A 25,175-nucleotide genomic window follows, 5' to 3' on the forward strand; every position below is an offset into this window, starting at 1 on the left:
TATGTAAATATTTACGTAGGCTATTACGGCGAAAAAAATGGAACGCAAATAGCGCCCACTACGCTATTTGCATTCCCCTTGTTTTTCACCGTAATAGCCTACGTAAATATTTACGTAGGCTAAAATGGCTAAAAATAGGGAACGCAAATGGCGGCCGCCGTCATTTGCGTACGCTGTTTTTTTTTGTGTGTGTGGCTTGCCATGATAGGCTACATAAATACTTATGTAGCCCATCACGGCCTCTGCAGGGACGCAAAAGGCGTCCCTGCGTTAGCTGTGATAGGCTATGTAAGTATTTACATAGCCTATCACGGCTATGATGAAGTGTATGGCGGCCGCCCTGCGGCCACCATTCGCAAGTCAGTGCGGACGGCAGCAGGTAAGTGCTCCGTTTTGCACGCCTTTTGTGGGTTGGGGGGGTGGGGGCTTCATTCCGCCATGGATTTCGGGGGGCTCAATGCACTGGCATTCGGCCTCACTGAGATCCGTGGCAGAATTCTCTGACATCCCTAAACAAATGTCATTGTGTGTCCTACGTGGTATAAAAGCGCAAGAGTGATATAGCATTACTATGATGGGATTGTAGTGATATGACACAAGGTGTCGATCAGGCCAGGGTAGGAATCTACAACCCCTGCCCTGCTCCACAAATCACCTTCACATACCCCAGCAAAAAGGAAAAAAAAGGGCAATCCAACTCCCACCCCCCACCCCCGGTAAGTCTCTTGAAACGCAAATGTGTTCACGATTGCAAAATTCAGTCTACACATATGCCGCACACCTGGGCATGTAATGAAAATAGAAAGAAAGGCAGTGCACCTGACAATAAATAGATACAGACAAAGACAGGGTTTGTTGTCTGTTCCAGCTCTGTACAGAAAGAGCTTTGTCCATGAACGGTCACGTCAGTTGTGAGAAAGACTCCTCCTTTTCAGCTGCATTTCCTTGTGTGCGAGCAATAAAGGCCAGCCTGGCTGGGATGGCAACAACAAAGGAAAAGGATGCTGAACTTCCTGGTTGCATCACTTGGAAAGCAAAGCTGGGGCAAGCAGGGGCTGCGTGAATTCTCGGAGTCAAATCACCGCTTTTGGACTATGGGTTACCGTGAACTGGTACGGCGCTGGAACGAAGGCGTTTTGGCCTTGGAGAAGGGGGACGGGGAATCCGCCTTAAACATCTTCCGCAGCATCGCAAATCCAACCTCCAAGATTGATTTCAACGTTGGCTCCCTGCTCCTCCTCCAAGGGGACCTGGAGGGAGCTCTGGAGGTAAGTGAGAAACACATCACAGTTTCAACTCCAGGTGTTTGTTGGTTACATTTATGTCCCACCAAGGAGCCCCAGGCAGCCTATGTGATCCCCCTCCTCTCCATTTTATCCTCACAACAACCCTGTGAGGTAGGTTGAGCTGAGAGTCAGGGGCTGGCCCAAAGTCACCCAGTGAGCTTCAGGGGCGAGATGGGACTAGAATCCTGTTATTATTTATTCATATTTATTATTACATTTATACCCCACTTTTTTCCTCTTGCAAGAAACCCAAGGTGGCTGACATGGTCCCCCTCCTCTCCATTCTATCCTCACAACAATCCTTTGAGGTAGGTTAGGCTGAGAGTCAGGGACTGACCCCAAATCACCCAGTGAGCTTCATGGCCAAGTGGGGACTCAAACCCAGATCTCCCCAGTCCTAATCCAACACTAACCACTGCAGCATACTGCCTCTCTCCACAAACTCTCTTTTTTACTTCCGAGTATACCCACAAGAGAGAGCCGCAGCCACTCCTGGCTCACCACTGTGGTCACCAGCTGTCTTTGCTCCTCCTCCTCTTTCTCATCCCTGCTCCCACCTCCGTCGCCTGGGCCAGAGCGAGAGGCAGGGGAAAAAGCAGGTGGCAACGGTGGAGGAGGGACTCCAGGGGGCTCTTGTCCGTGGGCCCCAGCTGGGGTGTGGGCCCTGGGCAGGTGCCTGGCCATGTGGACCCTTGACGCTGGCCCTGAGAAAGGGCAGTACTTCCCACCGTTTTCTGAAGAAATGAGCCAGCGGTGCCATCCCTCCCGTTATTGAGCTCGCCTAGTTCAGGCAGTCGTAGAATCTCAGTCCTGTTTAAAACTCATGTCTTCTTTAAAGAGGATGTAAAAAGTGCCTTTCCCTCATCACCGAGTAAGCCTGGGCTGGGATGAAACAAGCGCTGTTTCCAGGTCCAGGGGATATTTATTGTATTTATTGTATTTTATTTATTTACAATATTTATATACCGCTCCACATCAAATGATTTCGGAGTGGCGAACAGCAAAAATAAAAGAATAAAACAGCGTGTTAAAACAATTAAAACATTTTAAAAGAAACAAGTTCAGATAAGACCGAACTTAATAAACCGCGGCTGGTCTCTCATGGAAGGCTTCCTGATGTCTTCCGGAGGCGCCGGAAGGAACACAACGGGATACAGCTAAGCCCCAGGATTGTTCGTTTTCATGGAAGGAACGACGACTGAATAGGTCTCGTCCTTGGTGCCTCGTTCCGGGGAGCGGTTCCATTGCAGCAGCGTGAAGCAAGAGCGTAAGGCCAGAGATTCGGGAAGAGAAACATTTTCTGCCTTGGGGAATTAGGTCCAGTTCAAACATGGTCTCTGAATACCTAGGAATACCATCCTAGTAGGGTTTTGGGAGGTCCATGGGAAAGACGTTTTCAATCTTTACCAACACAGAGAAGGCTGTTCTAATTAAGGCTGCCAACTTTTTATTACTAGCCCTGCCAAACAAAGATGATCAGGGGACTGGAAACAAAGCCCTATGAAGAGAGACTGAAAGAACTGGGCATGTTTAGCCTTGAGAAGAGAAGACGGAGGGGAGACATGATAGCACTCTTCAAGTACTTGAAAGGTTGCCACAGAGAAGAGGGCCAGGATCTCTTCCTGATCATCCCAGAGTGCAGGACACGGAATAATGGGCTCAAGTTACAGGAAGCCAGATTCCGGCTGAACATCAGGAAAAACTTCCTGACTGTTAGAGCAATACGACAATGGAACCAATTGCCTGGGGAGGTGGTGGGCTCTCCCACACTGGAGGCGTTCAAGACGAGGCTGGACAGCCACTTGCCAGGGATGCTCTGACTCGGATTCCTGCATTGAGCAGGGGGTTGGACTCGATGGCCTTGTAGGCCCCTTCCAACCCTACTATTCTATGATTCTATGCTCTTCTGCCTCTAAGCAGCCCGACATGCGGAACTGGAACGAGAGAAGCATTTCTTACCACTTCACCCCTGTGCCCAGAAAAGCTTCAGTTATCTAATTTCTTCTCCTCCTGTTTGGAGCACAGGTGCAAGGGAAAAAAAGAAGTTGGCCATCTCGGCCCTAATGGGTAGTTTTATTTCTGCCTGCAGGCGTTTGAACAGACTGTTTCCAAAGACAACTGCTTAGCCGTGGGCTTCTTCCAGAGAGGCTACATCTGCCTGCGGCTGGAGAGGTGAGCGCCGTTTCTCTCATTCAAGGGGGATGAGGATTGAGACCACAAATATAATGGGAGCCCAACGACGTTTGTAGAGCAAGAGTGCGGAGCCTCTTTCAGCCTGCGGGCCAAATTCCGTTCTGGAGAAGTTGCCGGGGGCATTCCAATGGTGGGCGGAGCTGAAGGCAAAAGGGGTGGAGCCAAAGGAAAGGGGTGGGGCTGAAAGAAAATGGACCAACATACCAACAATGCTGGCATGTTTGCGCAAAGCCTTGGTTTTTCTGCTTGTGCCTTGGTTCTACAAGAGAGGGCCTGAGGCCAAGTGCGGCCTTCCTGGGATCCAAATCCAGCCCTCCAAGTAGGGGTGTATGAAACCCCGCTTACCTGGCTCCGCTGGGTTCCGCTGGGGGGGAGGCGCTCCGGTCCTCCCCCCCGGAATCGTCGAAAGCCAGCTGTGCTCCGTGGAGGCTCCGCGGAGCAGCCGGCCAGGCCCAGGCCAGGGCCATCTGCAGCCAGATTTCCGGCCGCGGAGGGCTCTGGGTAAGGGGGGGGGAAACGCATACGCAAATGGCGGCGGCTATAGCCGCCGCCATTTGCGTTCCTTATTTTTCTTCATCTTTTTTTTTTTTTACTGAGACATGATAGGCTACGTAAAAACTTATGTAGCCTATCACGTCTCTGTAAAAAAAAAAAAAAAAAGACAAGACTGCAAATGGCGACAGCGGCAGCCGGTTGGAAGACCAGCCGCTGCTGCCGCCGCCGCCGCTGCTGCCGCCCGGAACATCCGCCCCAGGTAAGTCTCGTCCCGGGGGGGATCCGCGGGGGGGCAGGCCGTTCCACCACGGAGTTCGGGGGGCCGAATGCACTGGCATTTGGCCTCACCGAGATCCGTGGCGGAATTCTCTGACATCCCTACCTCCAAGGCCCTGCATGTTGCCCTGACCCTTTCCACAAACCACGGATCTTTTCAGTCCTCAGGCTTCATTATATTCTGTAATAGTAAAAGAGGATGTTGGCCTGTCTGTTAGCACCATAGTCACAAAACAATGACACCTAGACACCTGGAACTTGGCATGCTTAGAGAGGGGACGCTAGGGGTATGCATATTGGGCATATTTGATTTTTCAAACATGTTAATGAATTCTAATTAATGCAAACATGTTTCTCTGTTTGAAGCCCATAGTATCATTTTCAGTCAATAGGTGGCAGGCGTGCTTAACCAGCACATCACTTTTTCATGCTCAGCATCTGTGTGTGTAGATAGGTAGACAACTGCAATTAAAAGAAGATGTGTGTCTGTCTGTCCATCAATGCCACAGTGCCGAGGCTGTGAAATCCAGACACCTGACACTTGGCATGCAACCTAAGGGGACTAGGGGTGTGCTCCTTGGGGTTCTTTTGTTTTACAAAACACATGAATTAATTTTAATTCATTTAAATGTGTCCATGCAATTGAAGCCTGCACTAACATCTTCAGTCACTAGGTGGCAAACTTCCCTAACCAGCACATAGCTTTGCAGTCCATGCAGTTTGAAGCCAGGGCAGATTAGGAAGCCGAGGGACAGATTTATACACCTGCCCCCTCCCCACTGCTGTGGGGCACCCCACACGTTGGAACAGAGTGGGCAGACCCCTCCCCCAAGGGGCTAGAGGGGTGCGCCATGGCAAGGGCTGTGCCTAGGGGTGCCAGTGGTTGTGGCTTCATTCATATGGGGTGGGCAGAATGTGTCCAGCACTGACAGCTTTGCATGAAGGCTTTCATGTATCGAGCTGAGATCTATTCCAACCTGTGAGAAGCCAGCTCCATTCGCTAGTAAAGAATAAAAGCGCGTATCTGCACTTGACTCCAAATTGATTCCCCCCTCCTCTTATTTATTTAAAACATTTGTATCCTGTCCTATATCGTTAAGATCTCAGGGTGGTGTACAGATAAAATCAATTTAAACAGAATGAAACAATAAATAACTTAAACAGCTAAAAACATATTGAAGATTAAACAAGGTAATACCAATTAAAACCTAAAACAATAAACCAGTTAAAACAGTGTGCTACTTTAGGGAATGCATTTAGCCCTCAAAGACTTTGGTAAAAAGCTATGTTTTTACTTGGTGCCGAAATGTCTGAGCCAATCGGGCCTCCAAGGGGTGGGCATTCCACAACCGGGGTGCCACAGCAGAGAAGGCCCTGTCCCACGTCCCCCCACAGTGTATGTCTCTTCCCACGGCAGGTACGACGAAGCCCTGAATGACTGCAGACTAGCTCTGATGCACCTCCGAAAGAACACGTGCATTGATTACAAGCAACTAGGTCTCAAGTTTGTGTTGTGTACCTGGGAGGTAAGGGATGGCAGAGCATCATTTGATGATGGAGCCAAAAGATGGCTGGTGTGGGTCAGCACTTGGCATCTAGACCCTCTTCCTACAGCCCTAATTTGGGAGGGCATTCCGATGGGACCCCTGGAACAATCAAAATGGTGACCTTCTTTTCTCCCATGGTGGGTCAAAGTAATACATGCATATGTACAGTGGGGGCTGGTGGCTCCAATTTCAGTGGGCTGTGCATCCATTCTGGGTTTTAGTCAGAACCAGCCAGAACTCTGAAGGTGAGTTCTGCACCTTGGATAGCTCCTTTAGAGTTCTGGCTGGTTCTGACTGAAACCCAGAATGGATTCGCATCCCCACCGCAATCGGAGCCCCCCACCTCCACTGCATATATACTCTAGAATTTCTCAAACGTTAGCACAGGGCCAGGCGACATGCAGCCCTCAGGCCTTTTTTGCAGCCCGTGCCTTTGGCCCCACAGCCGTACTGCCGAATTTGCAGCGCAGCAGCAGAGAACAAGCGGTGATTTCTCATTGAGACGAGGCTTCCAGGAGCGTGAAGTTGCTTTAACACCAGGTTTTGGGGTGGCAAATTCAATGGGGTTGGGGCAATTTTGGTGGCGGCAGGGAGGGGTTTGGTTCCTGGTGGGTTCCATGCAGTGGAGGTTGGTGGCTCCGATGTCAGTGAATCTGGGTTTCAGTCAGAACTCTACAGGAGCTCCACTGATACTATAATGAATCTGGCAGGGAGGGGTGTGGTCCCCGGACCCCCAGAATTTGCCCACTCCTGCATTAGCACAATACAGGTGGGTGCTTCCAGATGGAGGTCTCCTGGCGCTACCGATCAGAAGTCCTTTTGCAGCTATTCCATCTTTTTTTCTGTTTAACGGCTTTTCTGAGGTAAGAAAAGAGATGGAAGCAGCACTGGGAAAACACAGGAGGGTTACGATCGGAAGATAACAGACATCTGGACGCACACATCTGGGTAAAATTCCAGGAATGAGGCAGCACAATGGCGCAAAAAAATCCTTGTCTAGAAGCACCCTTACAAAATAATAAGGCAGTTGACAGTGTAGTTCTACCTATGTCTACAGAGAAGGAAGCCCCATTGAGTTCAAGAGGAAGTTGAACTCCCAGGAAGGTGGGTCTAGGGATTGCTTGCAGCTTCAGACTTGCAGCTGTCAAGGAAACGTCAAAGCCAGGGGTCCCCAACCGTTTTGGGGTTGGTGGGCACATTTGGGATTTTGAGAGAGTGTCGGGGGTGCTCTCACAAAATGGCTGCCACGCATTCATCGAATGGCTGCCGTGCTGGGTGGGCCTCGCCCGTCACAAAACACCCATTTCCCAGAAGACAAACCGGTGAGGCTAAAAGAAAACTTGCCCCAGAACCAAAGTCCAAGGCAGAGGTGGGGGTCTGAGCTCCAAAACACAGAACCACTCTTTGGAAACGGAAAAAGGTGGTGCTGGTTAGCCTACCAGTTTAAAAAAATAAAAATAAAAAAATAATAATAATCCGTAAGGAACAAGAAAAAAACAACCGGAGGGTCAGGGAGCCTGATGGGCACACAAGTGAAGTGTCTGTGGGCACATTGATACCTATGGGCACCCCACTGGAGACCCCAGTCAAAACCCTGCTGTCGATCAAAGTCCTTGTAGGACCCACACAAGAAACCTGGAGCAAGTGGATCAAAAGATTCATCTGGACTCACTGGGGACAACTTTTCAGGCCACATCCGCAGATAGCCACGGCAACTGCATTATCCGGCTGAGTTTCGTTCCTCCCTCCTCTCTGCTGAAGAATCCTCTGTGACTGCCAAAGCTCGCATCCTTGTTCTTTTCTGCAGGTGCAGTACAATACCGCCGCAGCTCAGTGCCGGCTCGGGAGGTGGCAGGATGCGCGGCGAACGCTGGAGGAGGCCGCTGAGCAGCCCCACAAAGGCCAAATCCCCCAGCTCGATACTGCCCTGGAGCAGGTGCAGGTAAATTGGAGGTCCTATTTCAGCTGGAACAGGAAATGTGGATCCAGCCCACAAAGTCAGGAAGAAGCAACAGGGTCCAGCATGCACTTGGATTTAAAGCAGTCCTCCCGGACCAGATTTTTGGACTACAAGTCCCATTGTCCCTGGCTGGGAATGATGGGAGTTGCAGTCCAACACATCTGGAAGGTGTTGGGAAAGTCTGGCCTGGCCATTGAGGGAAGGCAGGATGCTGGACAAGATGGGCCTTTGGTCTGATCCAGCAGAAATTCCATGTTCAAAGGCAACATACCGGGAAATACCAGATGGTGGGAACACCCAACCAGAGAGGGCTATTGCCTTCGTGTTTCACACGCGGACTTTCCAGAAGCATCCATCTTCCCAGTGTGGGAACCAGGATGTTAGACTAGATGGGGGGTCCCCAGCCTTTTTGGCTCGCTGGGCACATTTGTAATTTGGAATGTGTCTTGAGGGTGCTCTCACAAAATGGCTGCAATAGGGTGGGGCTTTCCCGTTCATAACATGGCTGCCAGGGTAGCCGTTTCCCAAAAGCAAATGAGCGAGACTGAAAGAAAGTCACTTGCCCAAGAACCTAAGCCCGAGGTGTGGCCTGAGCTCCAAAACAGGAAAGCCACTTTCTTTTGAAGCTGAATAAAGATGGTGCTGGAGGGCAGCCCTTCAATTTGCAGCATGCCAGCCTCCCAGTTCAAGAACGATTAATTAAAAATCTTAGGACATGAGATAAAAATTAGGACGGGCAGGGAGTCTGGCAGGCGCCAATAGAAAGGGTCTGCGGACACACTGGTGCCCACAGGTACCACATTGGAGGCCCCAGAGATGGACTTTTGACTGATCCAGTAGGGCTGTTCTTGCGTACTTACAGTGGGATTGTGAACTGGGGAGGGTGGAACTCTGTGCTCCTGTTCATGTTTTCGTCTTCCCTCTCCATCCGTTTTCCTTGCGTGTCATGTCTTAGACTGCAAGACCCTGGGCTGGGATGGTCTTGTTTTACTGATTGTATTTAAGCCGCTCCCTGGGCCTTTTGGGCTGAGGAGTGGGATAAAAAAATAATGCGACTTCAAATAAATAAACAAACCTTGTTTTGAATTGTCCTACTCTAGGAGCAGCTCTTCCTGGAACCCCGAAGTGTCCCTTTGGGGGAGATTTTCAGGCCTCCGACAAGGGATGTGGAAGAGCTGGAAGAAAAGGATTTCCTGGGTCAGTCCAAGGTAGCACCTGCAACTCCTTGGCTAAAAGAGGGTGATGTTATTTTGTTGTCATGCGCCTAGTCCTCACTGAAGTCGTCAACCCGCTTCTGGGCTGTACTGCTTTAGATTCCAAGTTGTGGGGGGTGGAGGGATAAAGGACAAAATGCTGCTCTGTACAGATATAATCCCCTCCATGTGGAAAACGGTCGTGTCAGAAGAAGGGTTCTAACCGAGTCTTTCCCTGATATGCTTGGGGGGGGGGTGGCCTTCTGGGGACCCCAGGCATAAAGAGCACATGCATGTTCTATTTCCTCCTTCCTCTCACAGGTAATTTCCTCCGCTTTTGTGGAGGATAACTGGAGCAGCTTTCGTGGTCTGCAGGCCCAGGTGAGTCAGGGATGTGTTATGCAGTACAGCCACACAGGTTCTCATCCCGGAGATGGCAGTTGCCAACATTTCTCTACAGCAGGGCTCCTCTGGCTCGACAGCTGTGTAACAGGCAGACTATTCCCAGGGGACGCTTTTCCCTCTCAAGAGCTCCTAAAGTGATTCCTTTAAACTATTTCTGTCCCGCTTCTCAGCCAAAAGGGATGCCAGCGCAGCTTACATGGGATCAGTAAGACAAGACGGTCCCTGCCCCAGCAGGCTTACAATCTTAAAAAGGGACGACATGCAAGGAAAAAGGGAGGGGGAGGGAAGAGGGGAAAAAAGGAGTCTTTCAGCACGGCTATTGGAATAGCCCTGCTTCTCCTCTCTTCTTCCTCTGTACAGCCTGCTGGAATGGCTGGCGGTAGTGACAGATGAGGGAGGAGGAGCCTTCCGAAGACACGACACACAAGGAAAAATGAATGGGGAAGGAAGAGGAAAAAAAGGTTACGGCTGGTGGCAATCCTTCCCATAGTAACAAGGGAAGCGGGATAGAGCTGTCATTCCCTCTCCCTCCCATGCAGAAATCTAACCGGTGCAGCTTCCTGCAGCATGCATCAGCAGCACGCCTGGATACGCGGGGATGGTGGTGATGGCAGAGTTCCCCCCAGTGGGGGAAGCTGTGCTGGTTAGATTTCTGCCTGCCGTGCTGCTGTTTAAGGTGCAGAGCCTCTGCCGGGAGCATACGTGGCAGGCCTCAGCAGCAGGTTCCTCCCTATAAGTCAGGGCTGTCAAACCTCCTATTGTCCAGAGGACCTAATTCCGTTCCAGAGAAGCTCACGGGAGCCTGCGTGCCAGTGGTGGGCGGGGTGAAGGCAAAGGGGGTGTGGCCAAAGGCAAAAGAGGCGGAGCCAAAGATTTTCTTAAAAACCAGCCTCTTGTAGCCTAAAACTCTTACTTCCCGTCACGAATATTCAGAAGAGGCATTTCGACCTCTAGAATGGGGAAAGAACTACACAAAAGCTGGGACACCACTGCACATAGGGGACCCCGGTGGCCAGACTGGGACGTCAGGGGAGCCACATTTGGGCCCGCAGATCTGAGGTTCAGCCTGCCTGCCACAAATTGAGGAGCCCCTTAAATACTAAGTAAATACTACAGTGCTTTGAGTGACTCCAGGAGCATGGAGCCAAGCTGCGACGTCCCCCAAACAGACACATATTTTGCTTGTGCGGTCAGCGGAGGCCCTGGGAGACCATGATCTCATCCCCACATGCCTGCGGAAGGGTGGGGTGGGGCGTTTGGCTCCGCTCCACCTTTCGTGGGGGTGCGTGTAGACATGGTCTCAGTGGAGGCTGGAGGCTCCGATGGCAGTGGGGCGGTGCATCCGCTCTGGGTCTCAGCCAGAGCCAGTCCGGACTCTAAAGGAGCTCTCCAAGGTGCGGAGCGTGTACGGCACGCACGTCTTATCACCCAGATGAGACTGCCCTGCTGTGGGGCAATTCCCTGGGCAGGTGAGAGCTTGCCATTTCCGGGGGTGGGCACATCAGTCAGGGTGTGCCAGGGGTAGGTTAGGGCTGCCCTAGTTTTAGGGCTAGTCAGGTGGCTACTTGGGCCGCAAAATGCTACGAGCTCTGGGCTAATGGGGAAATCCCAAAGCAGAAGCACCGTCTCTGTTCCCCTCTCCCTTGGGACGACTAATTTTGGCTCATGATGTATTTATTTAAAATATTTTTATCCCGCTCCTCCTCACCACAAAAGGCTCCCGGTTCAGTTTACATGCAATCGCTACCACAAGACAGTTCTTGCCCCCGCAGGCGTACAATCAAAAAAAGACACGACACACAAGGAAAAAGGAGTGGGGAAGGAAGAGGAAAAAAAGTCTCAGCAGGCCTGGTGGAATGGCCCCACTTCTCTCATCTCCCAGGGGTGGGGGGCAGTCCAGCTGGAGCAGGCCTGATGTTCCCTTGCCTGCTCCTGTCTCCTTTGCTCCTTCCTCTTTCCTAGAGACGACGACGATGATGATCATCATCGTCTTGTACGCTGCTTTCTCACATAAAGGTACGCAAAATAGTGTAGAGGAATGAAGCTCTGTCCCCTGTCAAGGACAATTATATCTATCCCACTTTTACCACCACTTTTCCAGTGTCGTTGTTCCAGAGGCACCAAGCAACCAACTGCTTATCAATCCTCACACCCTGCAACCCATTGTTACGGCATTTGGAGTTCTCATTGATTCAGGCTCCATTTATTTATTTATTTGCAACATTTGTATATCGTTCCCTATCTAAAACAGATTCCGAAGCGGTGAACATAGGACGTACCATAGTAAAAAAGATAGAAGATTAAAACACCATATTAAAAATATTAAAAACAGAATGCGAATAAAACCCGTTTCCAATACCTCCCCCTCAAGTGTGCTGGTTCCCTGCTCTTTATGTGCTGGCTTCTGCCTGGAGGTATTGCCTGTCTTCTTAAAAGTCACCTAGATCCTTTTGACTTCCACTTCCCCAACTCCTGCACCCGCCAGCATGTGTCCCATGGCCATTAGGGTTGCCAACTGACCTGAATGTGGGCAGCTCTTGTGCTACTTAAGAGGAGCTCAATATGCAAACGTCAACAGGTGAAACATATCACAACACAGATAAGCATATTCCCCCTGCTGAGAGCTTCAGGGAAGGCTGCTGTTCAAATGCACAGCAATAGGGCCAGTTGAAAAGTGGGCAACCTTGTCCTGGGTATGCTGGAACGTCTTCTGAATCACTTGCTTTGGCCCACTCTTGAACCAGGCAAGTTTCTTCTTCTTTGCCACCCGCCCCCCCCCCCACTCCTCAAGAGAGAGTGGCATCTTTTTTTGCAAGGAATTTGGCATGACTTAATGTTTCCCTGTTCTTTCAGAAAGTCATCAACTGGGTCCCCCCCCCACCTGGAATGGCGTCCCCCAACTGGCCCCGTGAGAAACCAAAGATACAGAAACCAGGTCAGCTACAAGATGGGCATATGTTTGGGGGTGGAGGTGAAGCAAGACAGATTTTAGGATATAAATTAGGGCTTCACTTGAATCAAGGCCCAAAGATGCAATAGGATCCTACTTTTATATCAGGTTCTCCGCATGAAATAAACAAATCAATGAATAATTGACATGAAAATTGCCTCTGAGCATGGGCAGAGTGCATGTTTCTCCCCACTAAAAGCTCCCACTCATTTGATTCCTGAGTACTGCCCACATATTGGCAGGGTTCTCTAACCTTTTCGGGTCGGTGGCCACAGTTGACCTTTTGAAAGAGTGTTGTGGGTGCTGTCACAAAATGACTGCCATGGGGGCACCTTGCCCATTCATAAAATGGCTGCCATGGTGGATGTGGACAGTCACAAAACACTCATTTCCCAGAAGGCAAAGTGGTAAGCCTAAAAAGAAAAGTAACTTGCCTTAGAACTGAAGTCCAAGGCAGAGGTGGGTTCAGATCTCCAAAACACAAAATCGCTCTTTGGAACCCAAATAAAGATGTTGCTGGAGGGTGGCACTTCACTTTCCTGCATGCCCCCCCACCCTAGTTAAAAACAAAATTATTTTTTAAAAATCTTAAGAAATACGAAGCATATTCATCTTTACTGCTGCTATCTTCCTAAAAAAGCTAGTTTAAGATGTTCCTGTCTACCAAATCATCCTTTATTTCATTTTCCAATATATCATAATTTAGTTCCTGTAAATGTTCATTTGTGACAGTTTGTTAACTTTAAATTTTGTCTGACCTTCCAGTATTATTCATTCCTTTGCTGTACATTTAAAAAGTTAACAACTCCAATTTAGTAATATTAATCCTATAACTCGGGAGCTATTCAGAAGATCAACACCACAGCTGTTGTGTTGGCAACCCGGCCACCCTTGTGTCAACGCACTGCATTTCCGTTGGCCACTTCGACATCCAGTTGATTCCCATGGGGCCATTTGGAAGGAAGTTACCAATGGCTACCCTCTGTCGTTCGTTTTAGCACATCCCCTGGCAGAAAGGCAGGATCAAAATGCAACAAAATAAACTAATCAATGAGTTTTGCTTTGCAGGCCCAACCGAGGGAAATGTGGATAGGGCAGACGCTGGTGGTGCTGATCTCGAAACAGCCCTAGAGGTGAGACCTTCCCATGACCATTGGGATAAGAGATGCCCATCTCACAAAATGGTTGGGTTCGAACATCACAACAAGCCAGAGTATAGGTTGAGTGTTGGTTGTTGTTGAACCATGGGTTGTCATTGAATCCTGGGTTGTTGCGTTGTGTGAACCCAGCCGTGTGAACAAACCGTGGTTTATTAACCACGAACAACCCATGGTTCATGTCCCAACAACAAACAGTAGGTTCTCTCCACCCGTACTCTGGCTTCTCGTGTTGTATGAAGCCAGCCAGTGGTTTTCGTGATCACACCACAAACAGCCTGGCAGAAGTTGAAATCTGCTCCAAGTTATTCCTCCGCCCTGGTTCACCGTAGCTCGCGTCCCATCTCTCGAACAGGTCCGTTTGGCGCAAGGGGAAGCCGCTCACATGAACAGCAGGCCCGTCCTGCTAAAGGTGCACTGTTCCTACACTGTGGATCGGAAAGTGGGCATCATGCTGTCCCTGGCTGGCCTCAGCGCCCTATTGCAAGAGGACTTCCGTCGGCAGGCGGCACAGATGACGCTGAGGTAGGTCCTGTTAGTGCTGTGCCGAAAATTTCTCCCACATTTTTTTTCAACCATTCTCATTCAATTTGATAAAAAAAGAAAAGAAATTTTGCTTTCAAAAAGAAATTCAAAGGAGGAGAAATTTTGGAGAAATTCCCATGGGGTTCTTGTGCTTACCTGACCTATGAGGTGGCCAAGGAGTGTGCAGGAGTGTCCTGTCTGTCAGCGTACAATAACCTCTGTGGCAGCCTGCAGCCTCCTTGGCTTCCTGCACTTCAGCTAAAGCCATCATGAGGAAGGCGTCCTGAGGCCATTCCTCCCATGGGCCTTTTTCGGTTCAGGAAGTGCAGGCGACCTGGGAGGCTGCAGAGCGACGGAAAGATGTGCAATAGAGAGCGAAAACACACTGGCACCCTCGGCCACCTCGTGGTGATTAGGGAAGCTCAAGAAGACCACCAAAAGAAATTCAGAATTCTGCCTCAGAAGAGCCTCACCACAGTTGATGCTGTTGCCACTTGCAGGAGCAGCGCAATAAACCCAAAACCCGTAGGAGAAAAGGAAGAAGCTGTGCTGCAGCCCCTGCCGACAGTGAGCCCTGTCTGAGAGAAACTGCTGAAGAATTTCTCCTCCCCTCGGAGAAATTCAGTGAACTTGTCCCCCCTCCGCACCATTTCTCTGCCCGCAAATAGGCTGGAGAATTTTGAGAGGCCATTTGGGCGCAGCTCTAGGTTCTGTGAACCCGTAATCCCGGGGTGCTTTTGCGCTGTCCCCCCCGCCCCATTCTAAAAGGCTGAAATGCCTCTCCTAAGGCTTAGTGACTGTGAGGAAGAGCTGGAAGCTACAATAGGCGGGCATTTTTGGCCCCGCCCCTGTTGACGTAAGCCTCGCCCACCATTGGAATGCGGCCCCCAGGAGCTTCTCCGGAATGGAATTTGGCCCTGGGGCTGAAAGAGCTTTGCCACCTCTGCCAGCACCAGCCCACCAACTCCTCTACGTAATTGGTTCCATTGCTGAACTGGTCTTACCGTCTTCTCAATGAGACTTGCCTGTCGCCTGCACTGTGCTCTTTTTGGTGTCAGGCGAAGACATTTTTCTTTTCCCAGGCCTTTCAGTTTTTCAGTTTCTGCTTTAAATCTGGTATTGTATTTTAAATCTTTGCACCACAGCTCGGTTCTCTTTGGCTGTCGTTTTTATTTTTATGCTGTCGTTTTAAACTTGTAAATATTGACATTGTATTTTATTGTCTTGGATGTTATGGTTTTAATTGTTGTGAACTGCCCAAAGAGCTTTGGCTACTGGGCGGTATATACATGTAATAAATAAATACGTTTCTCCTAATGTTCAGCCAAAATCTACCCTCCTGAAACTTAAACTCATTAGATCTAGTCCTTCCCTTTGCTCCCCGAGAGAACCAGAATTTGCCCTTTTCTGTCTGACAGGTATGCGAAGAGTGTAATTATGCCCCCACCTTCTGTCTTCTCTTCTCCAAAACTACCAGCATCTTTAGCTTAAAGCTCTTCGTGCCAGTAACTAAACCTTAGGAGAATGATTTCAAACTTTCAGAATGGGGGCAAAAATGCCCCCAAGTGTGAGGTTTTGCACCCTGGTCTACATCCTTCTCAGAGTGTAGCACCCAGAACTGGGCACTGTATTCCAGATTAGGTCAGCATGAAGTAGAACTATTACTTCCTATCTTGGAAACTCAGGTTCTATTAATGCAGCCTAGAATTGCATTTGCCTTTTTTGCAGCTGCACCAAACTGCTGGCTTATATCCAGCTTGTGATCGATGACAATCCTGAGTTCCTTTTAACACGTACTACTGCCAAGCCGGTTATTCCCCATCCTATAGCTGTCCAGTTGCTGTCTTTGTTTTTGTTTCTTTCCTAATTGCAGCACTTTACATTTATCCCTGTTGAATCATACGTTCATGTGCCTGACTGTGTCACTGACCCATTGCAGGTACAGGCCTCCAGGCAGTGACCAGTTAATACCTATAAAGAATGACGAGGAACTGAGGACTGTATGGCAAGAGGTACAAGAGGGTCACCTGACCCTTTGGTGCCAGGTACGTATTATATCGCCTTGGGTTTTCTGTCTCAAAGACAGGGATTCTTTTTCTCCATGCTGCCTTGACTCAGGCTCAGTGTATACATGTAACACAAGGAGGTGGGAATTCAGTGGTACAATACGGAGGAGGAAGATGGACATAACCTCTTCAGACTGCAATGGGTAATCACATTTTAAACTCATTTGTTATGTTTACACCAGGGCTGCAGAACCTCTTTCAGCCCGAGGGACGGCAAAGCTCTCGGGGGCCACATTCCAATGGTGGGCAAGGCCAAAGGCAAAAGAGACGGGGCCAAAGATCCTGGCATATGTTCGCTTGAAGCTCCTCCTGCCAGTAACTAAGCCTTTGGAGAGGCATTTCAACATTTTAGAATGGGGAAAAAAACACAGAAAACACACACCAAACAATCCAAGTTTGGGGGAAAGAGGGTGGAGCCAGGGAAGGAGGCGTGGCCATCTGGGAAACTCTGGAGGGCCAGATTTGGCCTGCGGCCCTGACATTCTGCACCCGTAGTTTATCCTCTCCTTTTCAGCCAGGATGGTTTCCCAAAGCAGCCTAGAAAAAGGTGCAATATATTAATAATTGGCGGTGGTGCTAATGGCAGACTTTTCTGATCTCTGCTGTGAACATGTACATTTTCCTTATGTGTATGTTGTTGTTTTTAAAAGAACAAAACCCCAGTTCCCTGCAAGTAGAAAACTAGCACAACATAGAGAGGGACTCAGCTGGAGCATCCCTCCCTGCGCTGCTAGCTTTCTACTTGTGGGGAGATTTAATTTCTTTATTGATTCGGTATCATTCCAAAATGGCATCCTCTGGATGCAGTCTGAAGTCCACTCTTCCATCCCAGGCCTCACCACCTCCTCATTCCACTGCTTGTGTTGATCCAGCCCTGTTTTGTGTGTTTTGAAGGGTAAAGAAGAAAGCGTGGACAGACCGGTACTGTACTGCATGGTTGCGCACCATCCCTATGCCGGTCAGGCGCAAGAGGACCTGAATTTTAAGGAAGGTGACAAGCTGGAGATTCTCTCTGAAGGTTAGGGAGCAGAGATCCGAGACTGGGTGTTGGGGGAGGGCATGGAGATGCACCCCTGGTAATGTTTCCTTTGGGTAAACCCTGGGTACAGAGTGCCAGTATGTTTTGAACAGCTGCACAAAAGAGAGAACTTGAGCCAATGCAGCTTGTCCTGAAGGGGTGAGAAGCTGCATTAGCCAAAATTCCCTCTTGTCAAGGTTCCCCTAATGACCTGGACCCCCTAAGCAACCCCTTAAAGCTCTCTTGCCTCCTTAAGAGTCCCACCTTTCTTCTTTTAAACTTCCCCTTCCCAGTAACATGGGGTTTAGGCTGTAGATGTGGGGAGACTGACACTCTAGACCCAGGGTTTAACCACAGCAGTTTGCTAGTAGATTTAAAGCAAACAAATTACAACTAAAGGTATTTACACAACAGAGCTGAGTGATACAAAAGGCATGAAAAGAAAATATTTTTTTCAAAACACAAGTTTCTTTAACCTAGCTGTCCTTAGACTTTTCTCGGCTGCTTCTTCCTGCTCACTCTTCAGACTCTGCTCTCACTTCAGGCTCTGACTGTCTCTGCTCTTACTGGCTTTCTCGCTTTCTTTATATATCCTCCTCCCCCAAACCCGAAAGTACTGCTTCAAACCTGAAGAAATGAAACTTAAGCGGAGAAATGAAACTGACACTTAACTGGAGAAATGAAACTACTCCTCTCAGGAATACCTCCTCCCAACACTGCACCCCTCCCTAAGCCCCTAAACCTGACTTTTTTCCTTTTGCAACTGTAGGTCTCAAACCTTCACACCTCTTCTCTGTATCTATTAAAATCTAGCTGTCCTGGAGTCCCAATCTGGCCTTTTGGGATTCCTCAGAATTTGGGGTTCCCCTTTCCCTATGCCCCACCCCATTCCTCCAGGCACCGATTTCAGCTGGTTTCCTGGCTTTTGTGCTGTTTTTTCCCCCCCATTCTAAAAGGTTGAAATGCCCCTCCTAAAGCGTAGTTATGGGCAGTAAGAACTTAAAGCTTACTTAGGCTGGTATTTGGGGGTACTTCGGTCCCACCCACCACTGGAATGCGGCCCCCGAGAGCTTCTCGGAAATGGAATTCAGCCCTCGAGCTGAAAGAGGTTCCGCACCCCTGCTTTACTGCCCCTGAAGTCAGCAGCTTACGAGTTTGTAGGACAGACGGTGTGGAATACTCAGCTCTACCTCATTACTGTTACCCCTCGCCTCGGCACCTGAGGTGACCGCGTCACTCTGCCTGAGAGGAGAGCTGGTCCTGGGTCCACCCGCTAACATCCGCTGAATGTGCTGCTTTTCCCATAAGTCACCACCCTCTCCTCACCCGAGACCCCCTTGTGTTTCCACAGTGAACGAGGAATGGCTGGAAGGGCGCTGCAACGGAGCCGTTGGCATTTTCCCCAAATGCTTTGCTGTGCAAGAGAGCGCCGCCACCTACCTCTAGAGGAGAAGAGGAGGCCTTGTTCCCTCCGTGCCCCACACACACCGGTGGCAGGTGCCTCACCTCCTCTGCTGAGGGCTCTCCAACATGTTGCCCATAGAAACCAATGTGTCCGCAGGCATTTCTCTTGGCGCCCGCCAGGCTTCCTACACTTTCTGATCTTTTATTTCACTTCTTATGATCTTCTCTTTTTAACTGGGAGGCCGGCACGCTGCAAAGTGAAGCGCCACCTGCCAATGCCATCTTTATTTGAGTTCCAAAGAGCGGTTTTGTGTTTTGGAGCTCAGCCCCCACCTCTGCCTCGGACTTCGGTTCTTGGGCAAGTGACTGTTCTTTTAGGCTCACCAGTTTGCCTTCTGGGAAAGGAGTGTTTGTGACCAGCCATGTCCAATACAGCAGCCATTTTATGGATGGGCCAGTCTTCCCATGGCAGCCATTTTGTGAGAGCGCCCACAACACTCCCTCAGAATTCCAAATGTGCTCACTGATCCCCAAAGGTTTGGGACCTACTGGCATGTTCAAAATACGCCTAAGAGTCCAGCTGGATGGGACCAGTGGTCCATTATCAAGTCTAGTGCCAGGTCCCGGTTTTGGAGGGCCCTTGGGAAAGGCACCCTCAACTTCCCTCAGTGAGTTTACCTTCTCACCGGCTGTCAAGGGCTCCTTGGCAGCCTCTTTCAGTCTAATCCAGTAGCCAACTCCAGACACAGACAAAGGGATTCTTTTCAAAGCTTTATTCCTCTTTTACAACTTAACAACTCTACTGTTAGCTAATAGCAACTAGCTATGAGCAGCAGAGTACCTACGCTCTAAGTGGGAACAGTTGGTCCCTGTTTGAAGGAGAATCACTGGCAGACCCTGAACGTATGGGCTAGGGAGAGTCCCTCCCCTTTTCCCTTGGATCCTCTGGGCGCAACCGTTGTTTGCGCACCAACCTGGCACTGTGCCTCCTTTCCACGCCCTCCATTTGGCGCCGCTCCCTGCGTCGGCGTCGCGCGTCCAGCAGGTCTGCTTCCCGCGCTCTGTCACTTCCAGGACTGCTATCTAAGCTAGGAATGCTGGTGGGAGGAATCTCTGCCAGCTGTGGGCCCTGGGAAAGAGGAGCGCGCTCCTCTCCCAGGAGCGACTGCTCTTCCTCAGAATCAGAACTACTCTGGGATTCTACGGGCTTCGTGTCCACCCTGACACCACCATTGTCACCCGCTGCTCTTGCTCCTTGGCAGGCAGAAAGCCAGGGAACAAGTAGGCCGCGGTGTCTCCTGCTCCTCCGGCGCCCCACCGCCCTTCCCTGGGCCGGAGCGAGAGGCAGGGGCACAAGCAGGCTGCCATGGAGAAGGGGAGGAGCACGTCCGGGGGCTCTGGTCAGGGGGCCCCTGCTGGGGTGCGGGCCCTCGGCAGGTGCCCTGCCATGCCAGCCCTTGGTGCTGGGCCTGATCAAGTTCAGCGTCCGGTTTCCCACAGCGGCGAACTAGATGCCTATGTGGGAAGCCCACAGGCAGGACGTGAAGTCAACAGCCCTTCACCACCTGGGCAGCAACAGCTTTCAGTGCAGCAGAGGCCGGGGGCTCCGATGTCAGTGGGGCAGTGAATCCGCTCTGGGTTTCAGCCAGAACCAGTCAGAAGTCTTACCTTGCGCAGCCCCGATAGCTCCTTTAGAGTTCTGACTGGTTCTGACTGAGACCCGGAGCAGATTCACTGCCCCACTGACATCAGAGCCACTGGCTTCCACTGATTGAGTGATCTACTGTGCTGAACCTGAAGGTTCCATTTAGACGTCATGACTAATAGCCCCCTGTAGGCAGTGGTGTGTGTGGGGGGGCTCACAGGGATGAGGCACTGGCGCTTTTTTTATCAGCAGGGACGCTGACATCATCCCCCCCCCCAACTTTCCTGCCCTTTCTGAGATTAGCTGCAGTCATCACAGCAGCTGGAGGCAAATGAACACTATATTGTCCCCTGCTGTGATGCAAAGTATTTTGGAGCAGCTTTATTATACCATTACATTCGCATCCTGCCTTTTTCCCTCTGGCCAGGCACCTTACGTGGTCCTCTTCCTCTTTCTTTCCTCCTCACAACGACCCTGCGAGGTAGGTTTTGATGGGAATCATTTGGTGATGATGCCTCTTGTGAGAAAGGCAGTTAGCAGAGAAAAAACAACAGGCAGGACTGAATGAGCAGTTACCAGTCCCACCTGCACACAAGGCTAAAAAGGGAGACCACGCCCTTCTTTAGTGAAGAGAAGTAAAACAGTTTACCCACAATATTCTTGCATGTAAGATCCAGGTACAGCACAGGGTTTCAAAAGGAGTTTGTTCAGTCCATTTTGTGTTCCATTACACAGGTAGGAGAGAGACAGCACATCCATGTGCTCCCAGCAATGGTGGAAATTAGAGGGGGGGGCACAGGAAAGGAAGGGAAGGAGCACAGGAAACCACACTGTAGGCTATAGAGATCCTGAGGCTAGCTGTGGTCCAACGTTCCATGAGCTAACTAACTGCAACTCTGCCCCCTTCCAGTAATTTGCAAACGAGGCTGCAATATTCCCAACAGGTTTAGGCCGAGAGCATCTCTGCACCAGCCTAAAATCCTGCTTTTAAAACGGGGCTTTCTGCTTCCATTTTAAATGCAGGATTATGATGGACTCCCTTTACACGCTCTTCCCCCCCTCCTTCCCTCGCTTATCTGAGTCTTCCGCATGTTTCATTATACAGCCGCTAGATGGCACTGTGGTCCAGATTGAGACTTTTCCTCTTCTCATGGAGGGAACTCAAGCGGAACTCAAGTGCTGTAATTTGATAGCTCATTATCTCTGATCTTTTAAAAAAAATGGAATAAAGTTCATTTATTATTAAGGGAGATGCCCTGGAGGTTGACGGCGCCATCTGAAGAACCCGCAAACGTCCGTGAGTAACCAATCTCATTAGCAGGATAAAAGCTCCGTGTGAAGAAGCCCCACGAGTCAGTGACTGGCCCAAAGTCACCCAACGAGCTTCATGGCCGAGAGGAGACCAGATCCCGGGTCTTCTGCGCCCCATTCCAATACTCTGACCATGACACCACACTGGCTTGGTCTTGAATGGTCAATTAAGACCCATTCTCTTTATAAAAAACCTGCTCCGGGTGGAGCTGCAAAGCGCTAGAACTGGTTTGTTGATGTGGATTGACACAGCTGCCTCCATTTTTGGACTCTCTTGGGGAGCTGGCTCTGGGGACTGTCGTGGCAAGCCCCTGCGCGTCAGAATTTGCCACTGCGCTGCTGCTGAGAGTGCGCTCTTCCTCCACAAGCCTGGCTCCTCCTCTTTTTAAAGCCATCTGAGCTCATAAGGAAATAGCAAATCACTCAAGACGTGTGCTTATATATATATATATTGAGTTGACAGAATCAGGGCATGGACTAGGAGTTGTCTGCTTTGCTCTTTCCTGTGAAAAAATAAAATGTGCCAGGCAAAAGACAGATCCTCCAGCTTGTGTGAAAAATGCACATTAAACAACCATGCACTGCAGGATTTCCCCTGCGTGTGCTTTTATTATTGCTATGAGTTTATGGCCTGATTCCTATGAATAGATCTTTTATTAGTGGTGCAGCTAGTTAATTTTAGACCCTGGATTAATGGTCTTATGGGGGGGGGGGGCTTTACACAATCATGTGTATTACTTCAGTGGTGAACACACAATTAACCTTTCTCTTCATGCTTTACAACTGCTTCTACATGCCTGATAGGTTAGAGCAAAACAACAAAAGATGCTTGATAAAGTCACTTATAGGTGCAGTGAGAGTTTGGAAACAGTGCTAGGGACCGCGAGTGCATGTGTTGAGTGCATGTGATCAACAGCACTTCTGAAGTGGAAGGCGGAGAGATGTAAACAGTACTGGGACCAATGCTTTTCTACTTATTCATCAGTGATCTGGAATTGAGACATTTTTCTCCCTCTGTCAGAATACTAGGACCCAAAGGGGTCATCCCATGAAGCTGATTGGTGGGAGATTTGAGAGGACAGATCAAAGGAAGGGCTTCTTCACACAGCACACAGTCAAACTGTGATTTCACTTCCACAGGATGTAATGATGGTCACCAATTTGGATGGCTTTAAAAGAGGGTAAGACAAATTAATGGAGGGGAAGGCTATGAATGGCTACTAGTCCTGATGGCTATGTGCCACCTCCAATACCAGTGGCAGTGAGCCTAGGTACACCAGTTGCTGGGGAACATGGGCAGGAGGGTGCTGTTGTGCTTGTGTCCTGCTTGTGGGTTCCCAGTCGCCAGCTGGTTGGCCACTGTCTGAACAGAATGCTGGACTGGATGGACCCTTGGTCTGATCCAGCATCAAGGTTCTTCTTATGTTCTAATTAGGCGTGAGCAGTGCAGTGGCCAAGTTTGCTGATGACACCATATTATTTAGGGTGATTAAAACAAAAAGTGGTTGCGAAGAGCTCCAGAAGGATTTCTCCAAACTGGGAGAATGGGTATCAAAATGACAAATGTGGTTCAATATAAGCAAGTGTAAAGTGGTGCATGTGTGTGTGGGGGGGAAACATCCTAACTTCAAGGGATCTGAGCTAGCCGCGGCTGACCAAGAAAGAGGTCTTGGGGTTGTGGTGGACAGCGTGATGCAAATGTTGACTCTCTCAGAGGATATGATGCAGGGTAACGGATCCACAGCCTTGTATGACTGCCTGCTTTTGCCAACATGTGTGCCCTTCGTTGATATTTGCAAAAAAGCAAGTATTACCCCCCCCCCAATCCTAAAACATCTCCAGTGCTCTTTGTCTTATTTTCCGCCTCCCTCCTAATTTGGGCAAAGTTAATTTGCTACAGAAAGGGTTAAATAATATTGCTAGCAGAGTCCTGAAGAAACTGCTTCAAATGACTACATTTATTCTGTTGTAAACTTTCACGGGCTATAGTGCTCTTCATCAGATGGGTAAGAACAGAAGAACATCGGAAGAGCCCTGCTGGGTCAGTCCAAGGGTCCAGCTAGTCCAGCATTCTGTTCACACAGTGGCCAACCAGCTGTCAACCAGGAACCCACAAGCACGGCATGAGCGCAACAGCACCCTCCCAGCCATGTTCCTCAGCAACTGGTGCACATAGGCTCACTGCCTCTGGTACTGGAGGTGGCACAGAGCCATCAGGACCAGTAGCCATTGATAGCCTTCTCCTCCGGGAATTTGTCCTGGAGGAAGTATTGAGTGTGAAGTATTATGGATCGTTTCAGGTTTCTGTATAGTACGTGTGTGTATGTGTGTGTGTGATTATAAACAGTGAGATCAGAAGGAAATTCAACGCAGCTATTCTGAAACTCTTCCTAATACTCCGTGCATCGGCTGAAGCAGGCTATTGTCTGCAAAAGCTTATGTCAGAATAATTGTGGTCGTCTTTAAGACACCACAAGACTCTTGTCATTTTCGCTGCAACAGATTAACATGGTCTCCCCCCTGGAAATTGCTTCAAACTGAAACTGCTACCCTGGTCCTGAAATAGCCTGAGTGAGGGCCTTGGGGAAACCTAAAAGAAGACCCCCACACACACACACACACAAAAAGACCCCAGATTCATATTTGAGAAGCCCCCAGAGCCATGTCAAAGAAGACTCTTGATTTCTTAACATCTCTGAATTAAAGGTGGGGAGAGCTGGATAAAAGTTTGCATTGGAAGCACACCACGTAGCATGTTGCACCAGGTGCGTGCTTTGCAAGTGAAGAACAGAGCTTTGATGCATGTGCAGACACTAACTCGGGGTGGTGTGTGCAGTGGGTGGCTGGGTGGGGAGAGAGATTTTGCTGAGTAGCTCATGTTGTGCAGACGCCCTTACTTAATACCTTTTGGTCTGGGTCACCATAACACTGACACACAGAAACACAAATGTGAACACACACAAATACACGCACGCGTCGCGCACACCGGCACAATTGGATCAGAGAGAAGGGAGGGGTTAACTTGTTATCACTAGCAAGAGAAATCCTTCCCTTCTTTCCAATCAGCGATAAGGTTTCTCTTGCTAGCACTAACAAGTTAACCCCTTCCTTGAAGTAAGTGTGTGTGTTTTCATTCCTATGTTCATCTGTGTGCATTTGTCTGTTTCAGTGTGTGTTTGCATGCGCATGCACAAGCATGCGCACCACTGGCCTAGAGGAACTTCGCAGTGCTTTAGCTTAGCTTTTCACAGTGTGCAGAAGGAAGTCGAGTGGAAATTAGATTATTTACCATGTTTTTCTTTAGCTTTTGAAAGGCAAGTAGAGTGCAGGATGGTGTTGTGAAGGAGTCTTATTATTCAAACAGCAATGCCAGCATCCCTTTTTGTTAGTCTCAGTTGTGGGGGACATCTACACTCGCTGCTGATGCTGTAATCACAGAACACCTTCTGAATTATGCTCATGTAACCACAACGTTGGTTATTCGATGTTGTAATTTTCTGAAATAAAACTTTTAATGCATTTCAGTTAAATTCTGGATTGGTGGTGGTGTTTGCCTATAGACCTGGCTTGGTTACCTACTGGGGTGTCTCAAACCCAATTGATCTAGGTTCTGAAACTAAATAGGACCAAATTAACAGGGGAGATTTCAACTTTATTTTTAATCCTCTGTGGCCTCCTTGACCTTATGCATTTCCCACGATGGAATCCTTGTTAGAGTTCTGTCGACTTTTGCACATGTCTTCG

General features: G+C 49.4%; 1 protein-coding gene across 1 annotated transcript; it reads left to right on the forward strand.

Moving 5' to 3' along the window:
* The first annotated feature begins 868 nt into the window (after positions 1 to 868).
* NOXA1 (NADPH oxidase activator 1) lies at positions 869 to 24,958 on the forward strand. Its single transcript, XM_084821389.1, has 13 exons — positions 869 to 1,268; positions 3,376 to 3,458; positions 5,668 to 5,776; positions 7,605 to 7,739; positions 8,858 to 8,965; positions 9,272 to 9,331; positions 12,209 to 12,290; positions 13,374 to 13,438; positions 13,818 to 13,987; positions 15,927 to 16,032; positions 16,948 to 17,071; positions 18,423 to 18,568; positions 21,368 to 24,958. Exons 1-12 carry the CDS (start codon positions 1,002 to 1,004, stop codon positions 18,515 to 18,517), a joined length of 1,404 nt encoding a protein of 467 aa, XP_084677515.1. The 5' UTR covers positions 869 to 1,001; the 3' UTR covers positions 18,518 to 18,568; positions 21,368 to 24,958.
* The last annotated feature ends 217 nt before the right edge of the window (positions 24,959 to 25,175 follow it).

The sequence above is a fragment of the Heloderma suspectum genome, chromosome 14 (genome assembly GCF_057233095.1).
Source record: "Heloderma suspectum isolate Gila_16-S chromosome 14, 16-S_ref, whole genome shotgun sequence".
NCBI classification, from domain to species: domain Eukaryota; kingdom Metazoa; phylum Chordata; class Lepidosauria; order Squamata; family Helodermatidae; genus Heloderma; species Heloderma suspectum.